Here is a 20,855-nt window from a genome sequence, read left to right as displayed (position 1 = left end):
TCTCTCTTAGTTATTGCCATTCAGTTTCTAGTTACAGACTTGTGCAGTAGATCTGTAACAGATGAGAGCAGTGGGCTGAGTATGATCAAGGGAAAAATCAAACAAAGACAAGTTTTTTTGTTTCGATGCCTGTGCTTTATCCATGCAGCGTGGTCATAACTGCAAAGATGTTTAGAAAATGATGTTGCATGGATGTTGAAATGTTAGGGCTGGTCAGAAGTGCATGCTAAATATCTCAGAGGACTATGCTTGACATGTCTTGAGGGAATACAAATCCAGCATTTGCATCTGATTTAGCAATATGTAGTGAAATGATCCATCCTTTTCATACTGGATAAGGCCTGTCTCCATGTCTGCCTACATCCATGGCTGGCTTAAACTTCAATCTATAGAGGGAAGTGTGGCTCCTGAAAGGAATGCTGTATGGTTTTGTTCACTGAAGTCTTCAGCACCACCAATTTCCTCCACCACCAACATCTGTCAAGCACATGCTCTGTATCACAGGGAAGGCAGGAGCCAATGCCAAGTAGAGTCAAGTTAATAACCGAGCCATATGTTGTGTCTGCTCACATGCGTCTGATCCTGATTAGCTCCCAGGGAGAGCCAGGCCCAATCACACAGAGCAGCCAAAGTATCAATTACACATGTTGCTCATAAAAAAAGATATGCATTGTGTATATCAGAGCAAAAACCCAGTTTGCCTCACAGCTGAACTGAGAAGTGCCCGGTGTATCTGGTTCCTCCCAACCTCAGCAGGGAGAAAAGGTAGTTATCTGGGTTGCTGGGTTTTTTAATATTTCTCCTGGCCTTATTTGATTTGATGAATTTGGATGAAGGCCTAGGCACACCAAACTGACTTCAGAGAACTAGCGGCAACAAAAGCCAACTATTGCATCACCTTATGTCGCCTGTATCTCAACCAAAGAGTTGCACATGAGCACACTGCAAAGACTACAGCCGATGGCAAACCAGCATGAATGTTCTGCACCTGCATGAGCAGAAATAACTCTCCACATCAGCAGTTGGCAGTAGTGTGTTCTTGTCATTCAAAAAGGAAAAACGGAAGACCGTTCTGATGCTAGTTAGCCAGATAGCATAGTGTTTCCCACACATTACCCTCCCATTTCAGAAGGGTCATGGATTTAAATAAGGAGGCAGAGCTCTTCTTTGGCCCGTTTTAGCCCCTGATTGCAGCCCAAAATTGTGACGCTGGAATGGTGTGGGGGATGAGGTCTGAGTCTGAGTCCTACTGGTGCCTCAAAAATGATGCTGTGGGTCAGTTGTCAACTCTTTCTCAATATCTGGCCAAATTGTCCCCCTGTTAACTTTTTTTTGGGGGGGAGTTTTTCCTTATCCACTGTGAGAGTCCAAAGGACAGAGGGATGTCGTGTGCAGTAAAGCCCTCTGAGGCAAATTGTTATTTGTGATATTGGGCTTTATAAATAAAACTAGTCCATACCCATTGAGTGCACAGTTGCCCACGTACAGTTTCACATGGTGTGTGTTTGGGATACAGGTCATAGGAAATTGCAGATTAAATAGTCAACTGAACCCATTAAGAAGAGCAATGTATTCAGACAGAGTTTTTGTGAATTTGATATTACAATTGCTTTATTGAAAGTACAGTAGTACCATTGCCAATAGTGGGATAGTTAGTGGGCTAAAACTGTACATTAGTAGTTGAGGTAGCATGTTGAAAGGCAGATAGTTAAAGTCATTGCCTTAAAGAAGCTCAGTTTCAGTAAGTTTTCCAACTTTTGCCACGAGGGAACTTTAGATATTGGTCCCTAGATTATGTTCAGTTTCAGTTTCATGCAGATCGGTCAAACTTGACAGACAGGGCATGAGATATGCCCATTCAAGGTTTGCAATCGGTTGCTATAGCGCCCCCCTTTGGCCAATTGATGCAATATTGCTTCATTCGCATCCTCCCATTACCCTCTACCACTGTGCCAAATTTCACATGGATTGACCAAGTCACTAAGGAGAAAAACGTGGAACACACACACACACACACACACACACACACACACACACACACACACACGCACACACAGAGTTTTCATCATTATATTGTCAGATTGATTGATTGATTGATTGATTGATATATGAATGTTACTGAGCATATATGTTTCCAAAAAGATGAGCTCTTAGTGTTAATGGTCCCATGATCTTTTCAAGCACTATCCTTAGGACAAACTTCTTAGTTGTAGCTCCACTACTGCCAAGCCTCCACAAATGGTCCCTGATGTTGTTCCTTGGACTGGGTTGGTTTCAACTTTAGTTTTAACTCGTGTCCTGTATGTGGCTGTTTCTGCAGCTGATCTAGGTCTGTCAGTGGATACAGATGGAGCTGAAGCTCAGAGTGGAGCTGCACCCACAGGTGAAGGTAAGATAAATATGTCTCATTTTGTTTTCTAAGCGGTTGCCTGTGTGTGCAGTCAGTTTAAAAAGTCATCTACCAACTAGTCTCACCACCAGACAATCAGAGATCTCCGCCTTCTGATAGGGACACTCCTTTCTAAAGTGTTTAACACACTGGAGAAAACGGCCTGCAACAAAGCAACGCCTCTTGCATTTTTGAAAAGGACGCGCCTTCTCGGAAATATGCGCTCCCCTTTTTCTCATCCGCAAGGAAACAAACACACAGAGAGCTTGAAAATGGATGCAGAGAGATTTAACTCCGTTTTATCAAACGTGTGCTCAGTCCACAAGATTGTGGAAATTAAGGACTTACAGTGACTTTGTTTAAAACTTTCAACGTAGTCGGACTGTTTACGAGCACAAGAGTTCAGCGAGCAGCCGAAGGACCGCCCTGCGGATTTACTATTGGTTCTGCAACGTAGGAAGTTTTTTTAAACTCTGAAATTGTATCCGCCCATCTAAACACAAAATCAGGGAGAAAGACATCAGTCTTTAGTTAAGCAAAGCGTCTAAAGACTGACTTGTGAGTCTACCTACCAACACCTCTAAATCTCACAAATGTATATGTATCTCATTTGTTTAATACAAAATCCACCTGAAAAAAATCTTGTGTGTTATTGTTTATGACAGTTCATCACCTCTTCCTTCAGACAGGAATGCAATTGAAAACATGCGTTGGTCATGGAAGCACTGTGGTAAGCTCTGTATTGTCCCCTTGCACACTGAGGAGTTGTTGGAGGGATGAATCAGGGACAGATATGTAGGGATGAAAGAGGGTCAAGGGGAGGGGTGATGGAGGTCAAGTACGAGCATCGAACGGGGACCAATGATGGGCCTGGAGGTGTCACAGGGAGTGAGACAAAGGGTGGGGGCACGTCTTTGTGAGCTTCAACTTCATTATCCACTTGATAAGCCATTATTTTGATGGTGTGGTCTGAAATTAGAAATTTGTTTGTGTACTTGTGCAAACCATGTCCCGGGCCTTGCCAATCTCCCCAGATAACTGCCCACAACTAATCAGTGTTGTGTGACTCCTTTTTCTGGTAATAAAATGTAGCATACTATAATTGTCAATCACAGACTGTAAAAATAATGGATGTAGCGACTGTGATGTCAACCACTGGTTTGTGGACTCCCATATAGAGTGCCCCAGGAATGAGCCCTAAAACCTGGAAATGAGTTAGCATAGTACCACTCCCAGCTCCCTTGTCTCAAAGTCAGTAGGTTTTTTGAATGGGTTTTTGGTCAGATGTCTGAAATAAGGGCTGTGGTTAACACAAGCTCAAGAGACTTTTACATTTTGTTCTACGACATAAAATATGCCAGTAAATACTCCACTATGAATTTTGAGGATTTTACACATCTTAAAAAAGGCATTTGCTAACAAATGGCAAAATAAGACTACAGAATATCATCACACCAAACATGGCTTCACAGCCTCGCTGCAGTAGAGATGTTAAGTCATGCGACTCTAGTTCATTTATAGCCTAATGCCAGCTTTTTACCTCTGGTGATTGCATTTAGGCTTTAGGAAGCATCAAAATGGTGTTCATTTGTGGAGATTATCTCACTGATTATCATGTTTGTTTGTTTGTTTGCCACAGATCTTATTTTTTGCAATAATCCCAAATCCAATGAAAAAATCCTGTAGGCTTTTTGATGAGGGAATCAGGCCAATGCTAACTTCTGCATCAGCCTACTGAAAAACATCATCCCTGGAGCACTCTATTGAAGCCTCGAGTTCAGCATTAAGGCTGTCACCATCTTGGTGTTTAGGATCCAGAACTATCCATATTTGGAGAGAGGAGCCGTGGAGGTGTGAGGAGTGGATCTGAATGAGAAGCTGGGGACACTCTCAGCAGACAGCTTGTCGCTCAATTCCCTCAATAATGCCTAATTTTAGGCATTCATAAAATGTAAATGACAGAGTAAAATTTACCCTCTGTACAGTTGCTGAAAGGGGGAAATTAGCTGTAATTTCTGCTGTAAAGTTGGACATTTTAACATTGGGGGCAATGGAGACTGACTGGCTTCTGGAACCAGCCTCAAATGGCCATTAAAAGGACTGCAGTTTTTGGCACTCCTGCGCAGCTTCAGTTTTCAGCTCGGTTTTCAGGTAGGTGTCAATATATATTATGACCATTTAGCCATGCTGACTTTTGCTTAGGTAAATCACAGGTTAAAACACTAGGGCCAGGCCAGGGACAACATCATCATTATAAATGAACTCTGATGCTCTTCATTTGTGTTTAACTTGGCTTTTCCTGTTTAACACAGTTTTATCAAGCTGTTAATGGTATAATCATAAGACACCTTATTAATTATTACCTTTTATTATCAGAGATCTCTCTGTTTTTCCATACATATATCATGGTTACATATGATGTGACTGTAATGATGTGTAGATCACATATTGTGTTGTTGCCAATGTAAATCATACCAAGTGCCTGTAAGTTGTCAGACATGCTTATAGTGTCTGCTGCTGTATAGTCTCTGCTGCTAATCTGAACAAATGATGTTATTCCATTAACTGTACAAATTGTTTATGTTATTTTGCCATTAAGGGTGGCAAATACTCACATTATACCAGCAGTCCTCAGCTTTATATGATTTTAAACACTGACATACTAATCCTGAAGGAACAAAGCACATCGTGGCAAAACATAAACTCAATAACTTGCTTATAGATTAATTAAGCATTACAGATGCAGTCTGTGATTCTAATCCAATACACCTTTTTTTGTCAAATTCAGCAAATATCTCCCCATGGTCCATTCTGTTTGTGCGCTGAGAAAAAATCCATTGTTCGCATGCAGCCCTGGCTGTAAATGTAATGCACAACATGGCTCGGACTGAGCTATACAACACTATTCCAACTGATCTCTCTCTTCCACATCCTCTTAAGTGACTGTATATAAAGACTGACAACGGTACAAAAATCATGTGAAAATAGGCCACTGCCATGTTGCACTGGTGATGCCATGTGGAGCCAGACTCTGCATAGTAGCAATTTCAGCAGTATCAAATTCCCGCCTTCTGAACCAGTCACCAGCAGCCACATTGATCATAAGCACATTGACTGGTACAAACAAATGTCAATCATGATATCCAAACCCCCTTATTCTAGCATCAAATACCTGATTAAAACCAAAATTATCAGAATAACCAATGCTTGCACTTAAATGGATTGAATGGTTTACAAGTCATTTCCTTGGCAAGGCCCACAGAACCCTAGGCATTATGGGAATTACTATAATGACACTTGGTTACAGGCAGAGGCCAGGTCAACCTCGATCAGTTAGCCTGGATGAGGGTGTGTGTTTCAAGACCAGAAACACCCTGTGTATCCAGGATACAACACAGATGATGAGTGCAAGTATGTGCTTCAGAAGCTGTATGTGAGAATTTCTTCAGTACAAACCAGTGGGCCTGGGGTAGGGAAGTCAGATAGTGATGAGAACCAGACAACTGGTGTTTCTTTTGATGACAGTCATATCAAAATAAATAGTACCAGTCTTATGCTTTAATGGAATACTTCACCTGCAAAATGACTACATTTATCAATTTAGTCACCATGTGGTACCTTGAATTTATTAAGAGAACTTGAATTTGTGAAGAAGCACTGCTAAATGGTTCAAGACAACCGAATTTCATTTAAAATTATATGATCAAAAAGTGAACTTGGAAAAGTCTTTGGCAATAAAAGGTTTTTCAGAATTTTCATTTCAAATATAATCCTTCCCAATGCAAATTGACCCTTTTTACATTTTTTTAACCTCTAACACAAATGTACATATCTTTATAAGTCATGTCCATCAGAATTTCTTTACTTTTTTCTCTCATGCTTCCACAGTGAACAGAGATTCCAAAAAGAGGAATATTCTTAATGAACTAAAGTAATGGGGACCACGTTTAGCAACAGCAAAACTACATCCAAACAAACTTTCATACAACTGATGCTGTATAATCCAAGTATCACTTATCCAGTCGTATGCTCAGTGCTTCCCAAACACATGCATTTTCACTAAAACATTATGATTTGAAGCACTTAAGTACAAACTGTCTCATGCATAGCCTAGTAGCCTGCCTGAGCCTGCATGCCATTTGAACTCTGCTCTCGTTGAGCTCATAAATAGTCAAGTAAATGGAAATTCAGTCAGGACCACTTTAGTCAAAGAAACCGTATTTCCATTGCAGTATTATATTTGGCGATGTGGCTCTGTTTTGGGACATCTGTGCCCCTCCTTGGGCCTCTGTTGAGAGCCTAAGGCAGACAAAGGACACCCTTCCACACACATGGACAGGCTAAGGCAGAGAGAGCACACCTCTCTGCCCTTCGATGCGCATATGAGGAAAGCCTGAGGTAGAAAGAGCAAACCATTCTGCCCTTCTATGTGCCTATATGGAAAGCCTGAGGCAAAGAGAGCAGTGGGAAAGACCCTCTGGGAACAGAACAGAGCAGCATCAGTGACAAACAGAAATGACACTGATAAGTCAGACACAGCATGAGAAATAGAAGCTAGGGTGGAGGCAGGTTGCAAAGCGGCTTGCAGAGGAAGCTGCAACAGTAGGCAGGCCAAAGCAGTTTAAATAGGGTACTCTGAATGAGGTTTGCCAATCAGTTACATAGAAAGTGATCATGTGATCTATCAGCTGACTCCCTTCCATCAATCAGCTGATCCATCAGTTGATTGAGCTACTTGAGATGAGCTGATGTGGCTGGGATGTGAGTTAAGCTTGACACCATGTCCTGCCTGAACTAACACTGTGCTCAATTGTTGATATAGATTTGCTGTTGATAAACGTGGTCCCCATTTACTTCAGGTCATCAAGAAATGTTCATCCTTTTTTGGATTCTCTGTCACTGTGCAGGCATTTAAGAAAAACAAGCTTTCTTCCCAAATTCAACACATGGTGAGTAATTGATATACAAAAGGTGACTTTGCTGAAGTATTCTTTTAAAACATACTTCTTGTTCATCACAGCTGGAGCCGTTTTTGTGTATGGCCATCATCTTTATTGGTTATGGTCAACATAGTGCTCAGCAGGTTAATTGCTGGGATCTGGTATTGGCGATGTTACCCTAGCAAAGTCCTATGATTAGTCAGATATGATCCAGTTGTTTTCTATTTTCTAACTAAGTTTCCTCAGCCAGCCTTTCCTCCAGAAGTCAGTGTTAGAAATTCATGGCAACATTTAGGCCTCCCAGCTGCAATAAAGAGTTCAATAATGATTTGAAACAGGTTTGTTAATGTTTGTGCCTTCTGGTTATTCAGCCCTGTCCTTCCAGGACTTAGCTCTGTCATGCAGCATGGTGGGTGTTCAGTGCAGCCTCCTGGCCTGTAAGCATCAATCATGTTATAATTTAAGGGGAAGCTTCAATACTGCTGCAGGGTGTATTTAATACCAGGGTAGGGAAAAGAATGGTACAACATGAGGACTGTTTGCAATGACCGTCAGTCCTTCAGGGACTAAAGTAAGCACTGAGCAGTAATAGTTTGGGGAATTTAGGGATCATTCTTTAGAACAGAAAGGAAACTCTGCAGAGCTTTCTTTGTAATTATTCTTTCCTTGTTATAATCATAATTTTAGGTGTATTTTGAAAGTGCATTGTTCACTTATTAAGCCTACTTTACACTACATGGTTCAAGTGACCCAATTCCGATTTTTTCCTCTCAAGTGGCACAGATTGAATCTGTAACATGAACGTGTAAACAGGAAAAAAACGCATGATATTGGATATTGTCAGATCAGATTCAGGCCTCCTTCATATGTGGAAATATATCAGATATGAATCAGATATCTGCCAGTAGATCTGTAATCTAAACAGACAGATCGGATATTTCCTGGCAATCCACGTTGTAGCGTCATAAATAATTGGACGAAAGCGCATTTTGATGACGTTCTCATGAGCAAGGGAAAGGAAGGAAAGCCGAATAAATCACACGTTTATCAAAAACTATGAACCAAAAAAAGCACAATCTATCCCGGGTGAGACAAACTACTTGATCCCTGTCTCCAGTGTACCAGCAGAGAACCTGCAGAACCGAATCAGCGAAAAAACACACCAGGCTACACAGCCTCTCTACCTGAGCAGCTAAAGCTGCGGCTCGCACCCTCGGCACACAGACACACAGACGGCGCTTCTGTTTGCCAGCCAAACGTGTGTGCAACTGTGAGAAATAAATATGTGAGGTGTACGCTGCTTTTCTATCTTTTTTTTTCTTTTTCTTTCTTTTTTCTGTCAGCGACATACACTCCAAACACAGGACGGGTTGTTTTTATTGACTGAGTTGATTATTAAGCCATAGTGATGCATGGATCGGCTCTGATAGCACCCGAATCAGCATGTACCTATCAATCATCCAGCCGCACCTGTCTGCAGCTGCACGGACATTTCCACCGCTCTGTGTAGGCTAAGTTTCCTTTTAAATTATGTGGAGCAGCGCCAGCTTTCCAGGTGATTTATTCTTTAATGATTAACTTCAAATATTTAAAGTTAGTCCTTAAAATTGCTTTCAGTAATTTCTATAGTGACATAGTAAAGTCACTGTAGCAAATACCATGGGACATTTACACAGTGGTCAAGAGTGCTGGACCGGAAGTGTCGCACAAAAAAACGGAAGCTGCCTGTGTTCTGTTTTGCCTCCGTGTCTCCATGAAAAATAAGGTGAATAGAACATGTAAACAGCAGTCAGGAAAAATATACAGATATAGGCAACATATCGGAATTGGGCATCAAGACATGGCAGTGTAAAGGCAGCCTTATTTGAGTTTGATAAGTTGTAGGGCTGTTCATAGAGGTCACAGAGGTCACTTTTTGTTATTCATTCAGCCAGCTCTCGTACAATTGATTATTATCAGATCGGTCCTATGTACAATATCAAATGTGTAGTATAGATTGGTGTAACAGTGCATGGTTAATACAGAATGTTTATGATTGTGTCAATAACATCACCCTTAATGTTCCATTACTGCACACTATGTCCTTTAAATCAGGTGTAAGGAGTTAAGTTGTAATGATAAAAAGAATCCAGTCTCATCTATGAGCAACAGTAATTCAGAGAGAAAGAAAAGAGATCACTATGATACAGAGCTGGAATGGAGGCTGGAGCCTCCTCAGCACCCTGTGTCTCGGCTGTCCATCTCTCCACATGAGGTAGATGAGATGTAGAGTCTGATGGGCACAGGATGAAAAGATTTCCTGTACCGTTCTGTGTTGCACACAACACAATCCAATGTAAAAAGAACAGAGCATATTTACTGTGCGCCAATGATCAATAACACAAACTATGATGGAATGTCTCTGCTTTAGAACTCAGTGGATAAAGAAGAATAATCTTACCCTACATAATAAGTTTGTTTTGATCTCACTCCCTCTTGACTTTAGCTCTTTGTTTAGTTTCCTCACTTCCATTTCTCTCCTCGTGAGCTGACCTGCCCATCAAAATTCACCATTCACCAACGGCTCAGCTGTCACCGACATTGATTCAACACGCTGAATTGGCAAAAAAAAAAAAAAGCTCACAGGGGCCAATGAGAGGCAGCGGTGTGGGATACACCGCACCGATGAGGGCGGCAGATGCTCTTTAATGGCCCAATTTTGACCTACAGCTGATCGTTGGCTTTGTATGTCAGGGCCTAAGACCTAAGATTTCCCAAACAATCATCATCACATAAATACACCCTAATTTATTATCCGTCTTAGGCTAGATGCTTTCTGTGTTTAATTCAGGATTTTCCCCTGTGTCAACATAGGTTAAGTCCGACACAACCACTTTTGGTGTCATTTGGTGCCCTGAGTAGTCATTTCTCAGACAGACAGGCTGGTTGTCCAAGTGGATCAGGCTTTGGACACTTGCCAGCGAGCTGGCTTTGAGATAAAGCAGCTTTTCATTGCCTCTATCTCTTGGGGATAGGACTAATCAATCAAGTACTTCGGCCTTGATATCTGACACAGTCAAGCCTCCATAAATGTATCTTACTAGTCACAAAGTAGCGCTAGACTCGGAATGATGATGTGTGAATCTCCAAGGGGATCATTATTATTGAAAGTGGGCTCAGCATGCTTGCAGGCAAGCTGCCTTTACCTCTGCAGGATTGCATTACAGTTTGTAAGAGAAGGGTGATTGATAAGAGAGTGGAAGTTTTGGTTTACAATAAAACAGCCTTAACTGAGTAACAAACATGGATCGCTGTTGTGATTAATGCAGGCATAACACTGTATTCGAGTCTGGACTGGGCTTCATTTTTCACCTGGTTGAAGATCTTTTTGTCATTACCTTGCAGTGTTTTGCAGCAGTCAGTGTTGATTTTGTTGACAAAAACTGTAACGAAAATTGTTCGTAAATGACCTTTTCTGTGTGATGAAAACGAGATGATGAGCTAAATATAGATCTTGACAATAAAAACTAGGACATAATCTATGTTTCATTTTTGCTGATGAGACGAAACATGATAAAAATGTTAGTCGTGGATTTTTGCATATTAATAGCTGGGAATGACTGTGCTTACAATTATCTTCAAATGGTGCATGGAGAACAGGCTGGTAAACTCCAGTAAAGAGTCAGCGTCAGGATGTTTCACTAGCCAGCAAAAACACTCAGCGTTAGCCATTAGTGTGAGTTGTGAGCTGTAATTCAGCAGTAAATAAGCAGCTGTGTGTGTCTGACTGTGGATGGTGGAGCTGCTGAATAGATTTTTGGAGTTTGTTAGTTGTGGTGGTGGCTGTTAGCAGCTAGCTTCACTCGTTAGCCGCTGAATTTCAGCAGAGCAAGCGGCCACCAGCCGCCAGGTTGTCACAACTGATTCCCGCAGGACTCCACTCAGTCCAGACTGGCTGAAGAAGGTTTATGGGTTGATGCTGTTTGACAGGCAGGTAGGAGGCTCAGTTACCTGTGAGTGTAGCTGTGATGTAAGTAAACAGTCTGAATTCAGATCAGTTTTTGCTGACAGAGATGAAAGTTTAGTTTTAATTACCAACTCTGTGAGAGGACATGAGTTTAAACCTCCAGACTAACATGTTGCAGATTAAGAAAGCTTTAATGAAGTTATTTTTCTGCTTCTTAACGGTGAGATGGATAAATCAGAGTTTCCAGTGAACCTGGGTACAAATCCCAGTGGTCTCAGATTAGTTATTTATGGTGTCAAAGTTCAGTTCAGAGCATTAATAGAGAGATGTTGAGCTTTTCAAATGATGATCAGTAAATGTGTGCTCGTAAATCACCCCTTAAACCTAAGAGGCAGGAGGGAAAGAACCCAAGACAGGCAGGGAACAGGTTACCACAGTGAACAAATAAAGTGGGCTGGAATAAGTAGATCAGGATCTAATGAGAGGGAATGGGAAACAGGTTGGTGACTGGGTGATGCAGGTGAGAAGGTGAGTGGGGAAGGCCAGGTAGATTTGATGAGTGAAGATGTGGCAGTGAGATGGTAGGAGTAGAAGGGAAGAGATCATCTGTTGGATGGAGAGAAAATGGCAGCGTAGGGGCTTAGAGAATGGAGAATGTGGGACAAAGCTACAAACTGTGATGTCACAGTAAAAAGAAGGCAAATGGGAACTCAAATGGTGTGATTTCTGTGGAACAAACAGGTTAGGGATACCTGTGGCCAGTGCAATGTCATCAGGATTCAATGTGGGTTTAACCTTAGGAGAAATTTTGTGGGAGGATTCAAGCATTTGACTGGACAAGTGTTGGAAATGGAGTCTTTGTAAAGTTGGAGACATTTGGCTTTATTATGGAATTGAATGTTCTTTTCCCTGAGGGGACACTGGAGGCAACAGCTTGTCCAGGTGAACATATTTGTGGTGCAAGGAGGAGCCATGTTGGGATGTGGTGATTGGCTACAATGTGTCTGCTTGGATGCTCTCCAGTTTGAGATGCAGCTTTCAGAAGAGTGATTTGACATGTTGCATGAGCAATGAGAAACGGTACTTGATTATGTTGTTGTTTGCTAGCGCATGGTAAATATGCTCTGTTCCTTCAACACTGGATTGTGTTGTTATTGTCAGCTGTAGTCTTTGTGGTGAGGTCAGTTGCAACTTTTTGGCTGAGACACAGGCGACGTAAGGCGACACAACAGTCAGCTTTCGTCACCGCTTGTTCTTTGATATCAGTTTGGTGTGTCTGGACCTTTAAGACCACTAATGTTTCATTACCTGAAAAGTTGGTGGCTGATGGTGTGAGATCAAGCCCTCTTACAATAGATATTGTGCTGCAGGGGTCCATTGTTGGTTCACCACAATGAACACTACTTATAAATAACATAATTCTCCCTTGAACATCCATTTTTTTGTGGAAGACAAGTTTGGTTTGCCCCTCACAGAGGTACAGCCAAGTTCTCCATGGCCCTGGAATGTGACATTATGTAACATCACTCTGCCATTGGATTCCCATAGCTACTTATCTGTCAAGTCAATTTTTTTATATCTCAAATTTGCCTCAAAAGGCTTTACAATCTGTACAGCATACCACCCACATTATCCTCAGACCCTCATGTCACGTTGTTTTTGTGGTCATATTATCATGACATACCCTAACTGCAGAGCCACGTTGATCCCCAGGGGTCAGAATTCTCTTTCTGTCCTCAGTGTTTGTTCTGAGTCCTTTGATCACTGCTGCATGAAATATAGTTTGGGATCTGCATGTCAGCTGTTCATCTTTCCTTTTCTGCAGAGTTGAAAGTTGCAGTACATGCTTAAATGAACGATGAAGACATTATAATTAAAGAGCTGCATGGTTGCATCACTCATCTGTAGCCTGCTTTTTGGAGAGCTCTGCTTGCCAGGATGAGAAGCTGGGCACGCATCTCTGTTTTTCCATTACGTAAACTCTAGAGCCTGTCTGCTGCTCGAAATGCAGATGCTACTAAGAACCAGGGGACTTCTGTGTGTGTGTGTGTGTGTGTGTGTTTATCAGTGTCTCTGCACCTAAACCATTCCTTTGTCTTTCCTTATACAGTAATCTGCATAACAAACAGGGATCCTAGCAGAAAGTCAGGAGTACTGGAAAAAGACGAGGTTAAAACCTACTATATGATTGTTAGACTGTGTTCTATCAGTGTGGAGAATTACACGGATGTTCAGTGGTGTCTATAATGTGAATTCCTAAATGTTCATCTGCAGTCATATGTAGCAGTCCCAGTAATAGTTGTTCTCAAAGTGCTCTGATGTAGTATATCACGTGGTTAAAATATGTTAGAGTCAAATAATTGAGGACTGCTGGTGCAGTGTTTTTTGTGGAACAGGAGGTTTGATGTTCCTTTTACAGTAAAACAGTCCTGACAAAAATTGCAGGCATTGTTTGAAAAATTAAAACTTACCATTTGAGGCATGGTGCAATCGAGGCTGAACCTTGGTATTTGGGGCCAGTTTGGGTCCCATCCAGACTTCCTGTGTTTGAAAGTTTTTTTTGAAGAATTCTTTTTACACATAGATGGTGCTATAGAGCTGCTACAAGTCCCTTCTTTATGCCTCCTTTGCATTTTTACACAGAACCAAACAGCAGTGGCACCATGCCACTAGCATTGCGGAATCAAAAGAGGCGTGACATGTAACACAACAGTGGCAGCTTCTAGTGTGACATATAACAGACGTGTCGGGGTTGCAGAGCCTACAGTGTAGCCTGACGTGCACCTCCCCAGAAATGAAACTTTGCAGCTTAGAGGCAAGAAAACTCTGGCCCCTCACTGTACAATCATACCTTATACACAGCACAGTACTAGGTGCTAGATGGAATAATGGGGTGAAATTCCCGCCCTACAGAGGCAGCAGTCCTTTTTACACAGAGATGGTGCTTTAGAGCCACATCAAAGTCCCTTCTGTACGCTTCCTCTGCATTTTTACACAGAATTGATAACTGATTTTAGAGAGCATCTTGGTATTGTGGAATCAAAAGAGGAGTGATGAGTAGTTCTCTAGTGTGACATATAACATATGCCTCGGCAGCACTTTATAAATAATAACAAAGGCGTATCATGGCAATAACAATCATTTACCGTCTCTGTTATATGGCGACTGATCTCGTCCTCTGCTCGGAGGGTGAAGAGCTCACAGACCTCATTGTTTTCCCAATTTGTGGACATTTTCGGCCACTGTTCTTACTCTTCAAGTTAGCAGCTAACTGCCACAGCTACTTTTTAACTCTCCTTTGGTGGGTGGCATGCATAACACGTTGTCATAACCGTGCCGCCCATAATCCCGTTCTGCCAGCTGTCCACAACCCCCATTCTCTAATTGTACCTTATATACAGCATTAACCCTATTGTAAAAGTGGCTAAAGTCTCATCTTTCTCTCTGTCTTCTCCTCTCCTCTCCTCTCCTGCTCTCCTCTACTGCGCATTTTCCTCTCCTTGCCTCTACTCTTCTTTCTCCTCATCTTTCCCTCCCTGTGTCCTTCCAACACTACGTTCCATCCATTACCAGCAGGAACTCTGTTGCGCCTACTCGTTATGAAAAAGCAACAGCCAACGGGGAAACACCAACACTAAACTAACCTATGGTGTAACTCACTCATTCAGTCAGTCAGTCAGTCAGTCAGTCAGTCACTCACTCACTCACTCAGGGACAGTAAGTGTTTTGTGTTTATAGGGCCAGCCAAAAATCTCCATTCCTGTCTACATTCCTGTGTAAGGTCTGCAGTGCTGAGGTCCTATCAAAACACTTTGTTCAGCACTGTTAATCTGACTGACTGACTGACAAGCAGGACTGAATCTGACACCATTGCATTACATTATTATTTTTGGTTGACCCTTGTAGGTCATTCTGAAAAGTCAACACTGGAAACTATGATATTTGGTTTGGCTAATTGCAGCGCTACTGAAAATCTTTCTTTTCACACTTTCTTAAGGTCCAAGGCAAATCTTAAATCTTCTCAAGCACACTTTGTTGAAAGTTAGTGTCTGTGAAGCACTTACCCTTCCATCATACTCTACTGTGTGCACTCAGCTGTCCTGCAGGTTTGTTGGGTCTCTTTCTCAGGTGACTGAGTGAAACCCAGATCATCTCCAGCCTGTGTGTCTCACCGATGCTGTGATTTAAACACTTGTGTAGAACTGGCAGTGATCAACTTTTTGTTTAATAATTCTGTGTTCACAGTTTTTGTTGCTCTTTGGAGGTGGTTAAACACTTAACGTAGCAGTGAGCAAATAAGCTTTCTTTCAGCTCTAGGAGCATCTGATGGCATTTCAATTACAAGAAATGGTAGGGGTGATTTCCCATTAGCAACATGTAACCCTGCAAAGTTGTGATGGTCCACGGGACATAAATGTTGTCATCTGTTCATACACATGACGGTTAACATGACGTCTGGGCACAGCTACATAATTTATGACTGGACTGTATGCACTGACCACACATGCTGAATGCACGTGTGGTTTGCGTACCCTGACACCAGTGTGGTATGAACAGATCTGCCTGTGTGTCTGTTGTTTATTTATATGGAGTATATTTTGGTCTTATCTTGGTCAGGTTGTTTGTTGCTAAGATATACCTGTTTGTCAGCCCACAAGTCACATCCAAATATGATATACAATACAGCAGTGGCCACAACAGCAGATACAGTACTTCCTGGCTGAAATATATTGTGTCATACAGAATACTAAATTCAGCTGCAAACAAACAACAAAACAGAAGAAAATAAAAACCCACAGAAACATGAAACACAGTTTCTTTGGCTCTGCAGTACACAACATCTGTCATGTTCAGTCATTCCACACCAGACAAACCTGTGGTCATGAAAGACTCTTCTACAGGAAAGTTGTGGCACGCTCAAAAAACACCTGTTTGGGACATTCCACAGGCAAACAGGTGAACTGGTAACAGATGATAGTGTCATTGAAAGGTATTAAAGGGGCATCCTCGAAGGCTCACTTACACACAAGCAAGAATGGACACCTTGTAAAAACAGTGTGGGCAAATAGTCCAGCAGTTTAAGAACAACCTTTCTCAACACACAACACAATGAATTTTGGGACTTTACCACCTACAAACCATAATAATATCAAAACATTCAGAGAATTTCTGCACAGAAGAGCCAAACCTAAAAGCCAGCTTATAATGCCTGTGACCTTTGACCCCTCAGAGTGCACTGCATTAAAAACCATCATGACTGTATAAAGGATTTTACTACATGGGCTTAGGAACACTTTGGAAACCATTGTCAGTAAACACGATTTGTGTTTGCATCTGCAAATGTAAGTAAAGACTCTACCATGCAAAGTGAAAGCCATATGTCAAAAACATCCAGAAACACCGCTGACTTCTCTGGACCCAAGCTCATCTGGTATTGGCACAAATTGGAAAAGTGTGCTGTGGTCTGACTAGTCCACATCTCAAACTGTGTTTGGAAATCATGGACATTGTGTCTGGGCTAAAGAGGAAAAGAACCATCTAGATTGTTTCTTGCTCTAAGTTTAAAACCAGCATCTGTGATGGTATGGGGCTGTGTTTGTGCCCATGGCATCATAGGTAACTTGCACATCTGTGAAGGCACCATGAATGCTGAAAGGTACATTCAGGTTTTGGAGCAACATATGCTGCCATCCAGATGTCGTCTTTGTCAGGGACGTCTCTGCTTATTCCAGCAAGACAGTTAGACACATTTTGCAACAGAGTGGCTCACAGTAAAAAAAAAAATTAAGGTATTAGACTGGCCTGCCTGTGTGCCTGAAGCACAAAATTCGGCAGCAGAGACTGCGGACTGTTAAGCAACTGAAGTTCTGTATTAGGCAAGAATGGGAAAGAATTTCACTTTCAAAACTTCAACGTCCCTTCAATGTCCCTAGTTCCCAAACACTTAGTGAGTGTTGTTAAAAGAAGAAGTGATGTCACGCAGTGGGAAACATGCTCCTATCCCAACTTTTATGGAGCATGTTACAGGCATCAAATTCAGAATGAGTGTATATTTACAAAAAAACAGAAAGATTTATCAGTTTGAACATTAAATATCTTGTCTTTGCTCTTTATTTAATTGGATATAGGTCAAAAAGGATTTACAAACCATTGCATTAAATATCAGTATCTTGTGTCTTTCACTGGTAGAAATATGCCACTTTAATTTTGGGACACCTGGACCAAAGGCCTGAGTCAGGCGGCCTGACTATTTATAGTGAATAATTATACAATCAGATCTGGTAACCTCAAGAAGTGAAGACAGTTGCAGCAGCAGACAATGTTGGCATGAGCACATCACCAAAGTGATAGTGAGAAATGCAAGGTTATAATGACTGGGTTGTACATCTGCATGAATATGACTGGAAACTGCTGAAGAATGATCCAGTGATTGTGAAGCATGACTGAAACAGCTGATATTACCCACTTTTTCACCAACATTTCCAGGAAATTTTATTTCCAGAAATTTGTTTGCCTGGTAATCTGTGTGGTTTGCATTTCCACCGCACCTCAAAGTTCCGGAAAAGTTATTCAAATTAGCGTGATGAAGTAGATGATTTGGCGTGTGCCCTGTATTTGGCTCCGCCAGCTTGGCTGGTTACATGCTGGTGTAGAGAGTTGGGGCTGTTTGTCTCAGCCAGCAGCTAAGTTTAAAAGTATTTTAAGATAAGTGTCAGACTAAGTTGGTCTACATCCAGACAGCTGCCATTTGAGCTTATTAGTAACAATTCGCTATCAGCTGAACTAGCGTGCTGTCCTTGTGTAAGACATAACGTTCGTGTCGGTGGATGAGAGACTGTGGACGGAGCATATTGAATATTGCTGTCTACATGTTTTTTGTTCATGCTGCTGAACACATGTATTGATAAAGTATTGGCGTCTTACTCACTAAGGGTTAATGTCACTTAACGAGTGTAGCTGCCGTCAACTCGAGTCATTTTCAAGTTATCTTCACTTTGTTTCCATCGCAGCAGCTCGGCTGTTCACCGGTAACCGTGTCGCATCGGTGTGTATGTGGATGATGTGTGTGGTGGCGATCGGCGCCGGCACAAAAGAACCGATACCGTTAGCGCTTATCAGTACTACGGTCTTTGATAATATAGCGTTGGGGCGAATTTAGTCCTGGTTTCTGGTACCCATCCTTAATCAAAACACAAATAAAGTGAAGCTTGTAGAAATGAAATAAAGCTTGCAGCGGCTGCCCATGCCAGGAAGTGCAGAATGCTGCGTGTGTTCCACCGATCAGTGTTCTTCTGCAAACAACCCCGCCCCTCAAGAATTCCGGGTAATCTAAAAAGTCCTACCCCCCTTCTAGGTCCTTTTTCCAGTGTAAATTTGGGGTTGAGGGAAAGTTTTTACCCAGGTAATTTCGATGGAAACACGCAGGTTTTTCAAAATTCCGGGTAACTGATAAAAGCTCCTGCGGTGTAAAAGGGGCTATCAATGCTCTGTCTGAAATAATGCTGCACTCTATAGTTGATAAGTTTCTGTCGCCCCCATGTCAGTTTTAATGCTCCCTTTAACCTCTAACCTTTATGTTTCAGCTCCTCAGGGTTATTTCCTGGAGTTTGTGGAGCCAGTCAACAACATCACCCACTTCCAGGGCCAGACAGCCACGCTACACTGCAAAGTGACAGGAAATCCACGACCAACCATCCGCTGGCTGAAAAACGATGCCCCTGTGGTCCAGGAGCAGGGACGCATAACCATCCGAAAGACAGACGCAGGATCCAAGCTCCGCATCCAGGACCTAGACACGACAGACACCGGCTATTATCAGTGTGTTGCCTCCAACTCACACAAGGTCATCTCTGCCACAGGTGTCCTGTACGTCAAACTAGGTAAGGTTCACATTCATATTCATACATAGACTTAGTTATTATTTATTTATAAGTTAAATGAAACACTCCGTCTTGTAATTACCTGTTTTTATGCATTCGTGTTGGTGTCAGCCATTACCAGAGGCATTATGTTTTTGGGTTGCCCGTCTATGCATTCATCCAATCTCTTCTCCTGAGAGCGATATTTCAAAAATGCCTTTTGGCACAAATGTCCACTTGGACTCAAGGATTTGAATTTGGTGGTCAAAGTCATTGTGTTTCCAGAAAATATGATTTTGGCCATAACTTATGGATTCATACACTAATTGTGACAAAATTTAACACAAATGTCTAGAATAGGATAAAATGATGAAGTGAAGACATTTTATATCCAAATGTCAAAAGTGAACTTCACTGGGACATCGTAGTGCTCTGCAAAAATACTTTTCTGGCTATTTTTCAACATCACATCTCAGGAACAGAGGGGGAGACATTTGGTCAGATACTGAATTGATGACACTCACCGTGAAACCGTGCTCATTGTATAGATCTTTTGTGCTGTTGATATGTGTAAAGCATCCATGTTTTCATAGTCATGGATGTAATTTGTAGGTGCAACATGACTGGTTTGCAAAGGTGTACAACTGCAATGTGATAATTCTAGTTTGACCATCATCTGTTTAAAAAAAACTTAATGAGACCAATAGCTTGTTCACAGAACTTGTGTTTTTCTTTGACTGTTGATGTCAGCAATGAACCTTGAATGCTTATTGCACTGTAAAAACTGTTTAGTCTAATTGGTAGTTTTTTAAGTAACCAAGACGCCATGGTGGTCCCTTGCATGTAGTCATAAAGCCAACAGGTCCCTCTTAAATATGAATTATGTGCTTGGTTACACAGTTTCTAATGTTGTATTTATTGTTTTATTTATATACTCACAGGACAGATGCCCACACATGGCCCAGATGAACGGTAAGTAAACACCCTCTATACATGAATGTGTTTGTCAGAGTGTCTGTGTGTGATTAAATGTCCTACAGCAGGCATATATTAAGTTTGGCCCAGGGGCCAATCAGGCCCATGGAGCAATTTTAAACAGTTTAGACTTGTTGTTTAATTAAGCAATATCACACGAGAGGGAGTGATGTTGTACTGTGATATCGTCACGGCTGTGATTCGGTCATAGGCATGAGGCCGCAGGCCGAGTGCTGAAGACAATCACAGCCGTGATGATATCACAGTACAACATCACGAGCTCGAGTGTGATATTGCTTTTATACAACAGTTCAACAGTTAAATAAGCAAGGCTGATGAAGAAATGTTGAAAAATGAGGACAAAATAGATAATTTAAGCATTTTATTTGTCTTCTGCCAACAAAAATAGTTCCCTCAGGACTCCGCTGTCACCGTTGCTATGTAACACAGACATGGTGCGCCAGGCACTTACTCTTTATACACATTTATCTGCACGTTTCCATTAATTGTGCAGCCGGTGAAATAAGTCTGTGGTGACTGCATGGTGGACTGTGGCTTCACAGGCACAGCCAACTCTGCCTTCTGATCTGACAGTATGTTGCTTTTCTCCAAGTCATTGAGCTCCACTAATGAAACACTGACAAACCTGAATGTGTGCTCAGATGGATTCAGCTTCTCCTCTCCCTCATCTTCCTCTGATGACCATTCATAGTTCAATTCAAAACTTATTTTAGGAAATAAATCCA

General features: G+C 41.8%; 1 protein-coding gene across 2 annotated transcripts in view; it reads left to right on the top strand.

The window, feature by feature from the left end:
- The window catches only part of ror2 (receptor tyrosine kinase-like orphan receptor 2), a 91,804-nt gene that overhangs the window by 50,527 nt on the left and 20,422 nt on the right, over nt 1-20,855 (top strand). The window contains exons 2-4 of one of the 2 annotated variants that reach the window (XM_049604008.1): nt 2,321-2,389; nt 18,859-19,155; nt 20,076-20,106. In XM_049604008.1, the coding sequence (XP_049459965.1) occupies nt 2,321-2,389; nt 18,859-19,155; nt 20,076-20,106 (397 nt within the window). The remainder of the gene's footprint in view (nt 1-2,320; nt 2,390-18,858; nt 19,156-20,075; nt 20,107-20,855) is intronic. The other variant, XM_049604009.1, reaches the window with a different exon arrangement.

The sequence above is a fragment of the Epinephelus fuscoguttatus genome, linkage group LG18 (genome assembly GCF_011397635.1).
Source record: "Epinephelus fuscoguttatus linkage group LG18, E.fuscoguttatus.final_Chr_v1".
NCBI classification, from domain to species: Eukaryota; Metazoa; Chordata; class Actinopteri; order Perciformes; family Serranidae; genus Epinephelus; species Epinephelus fuscoguttatus.
This window is presented reverse-complemented; position numbering and strand designations above follow the sequence as displayed.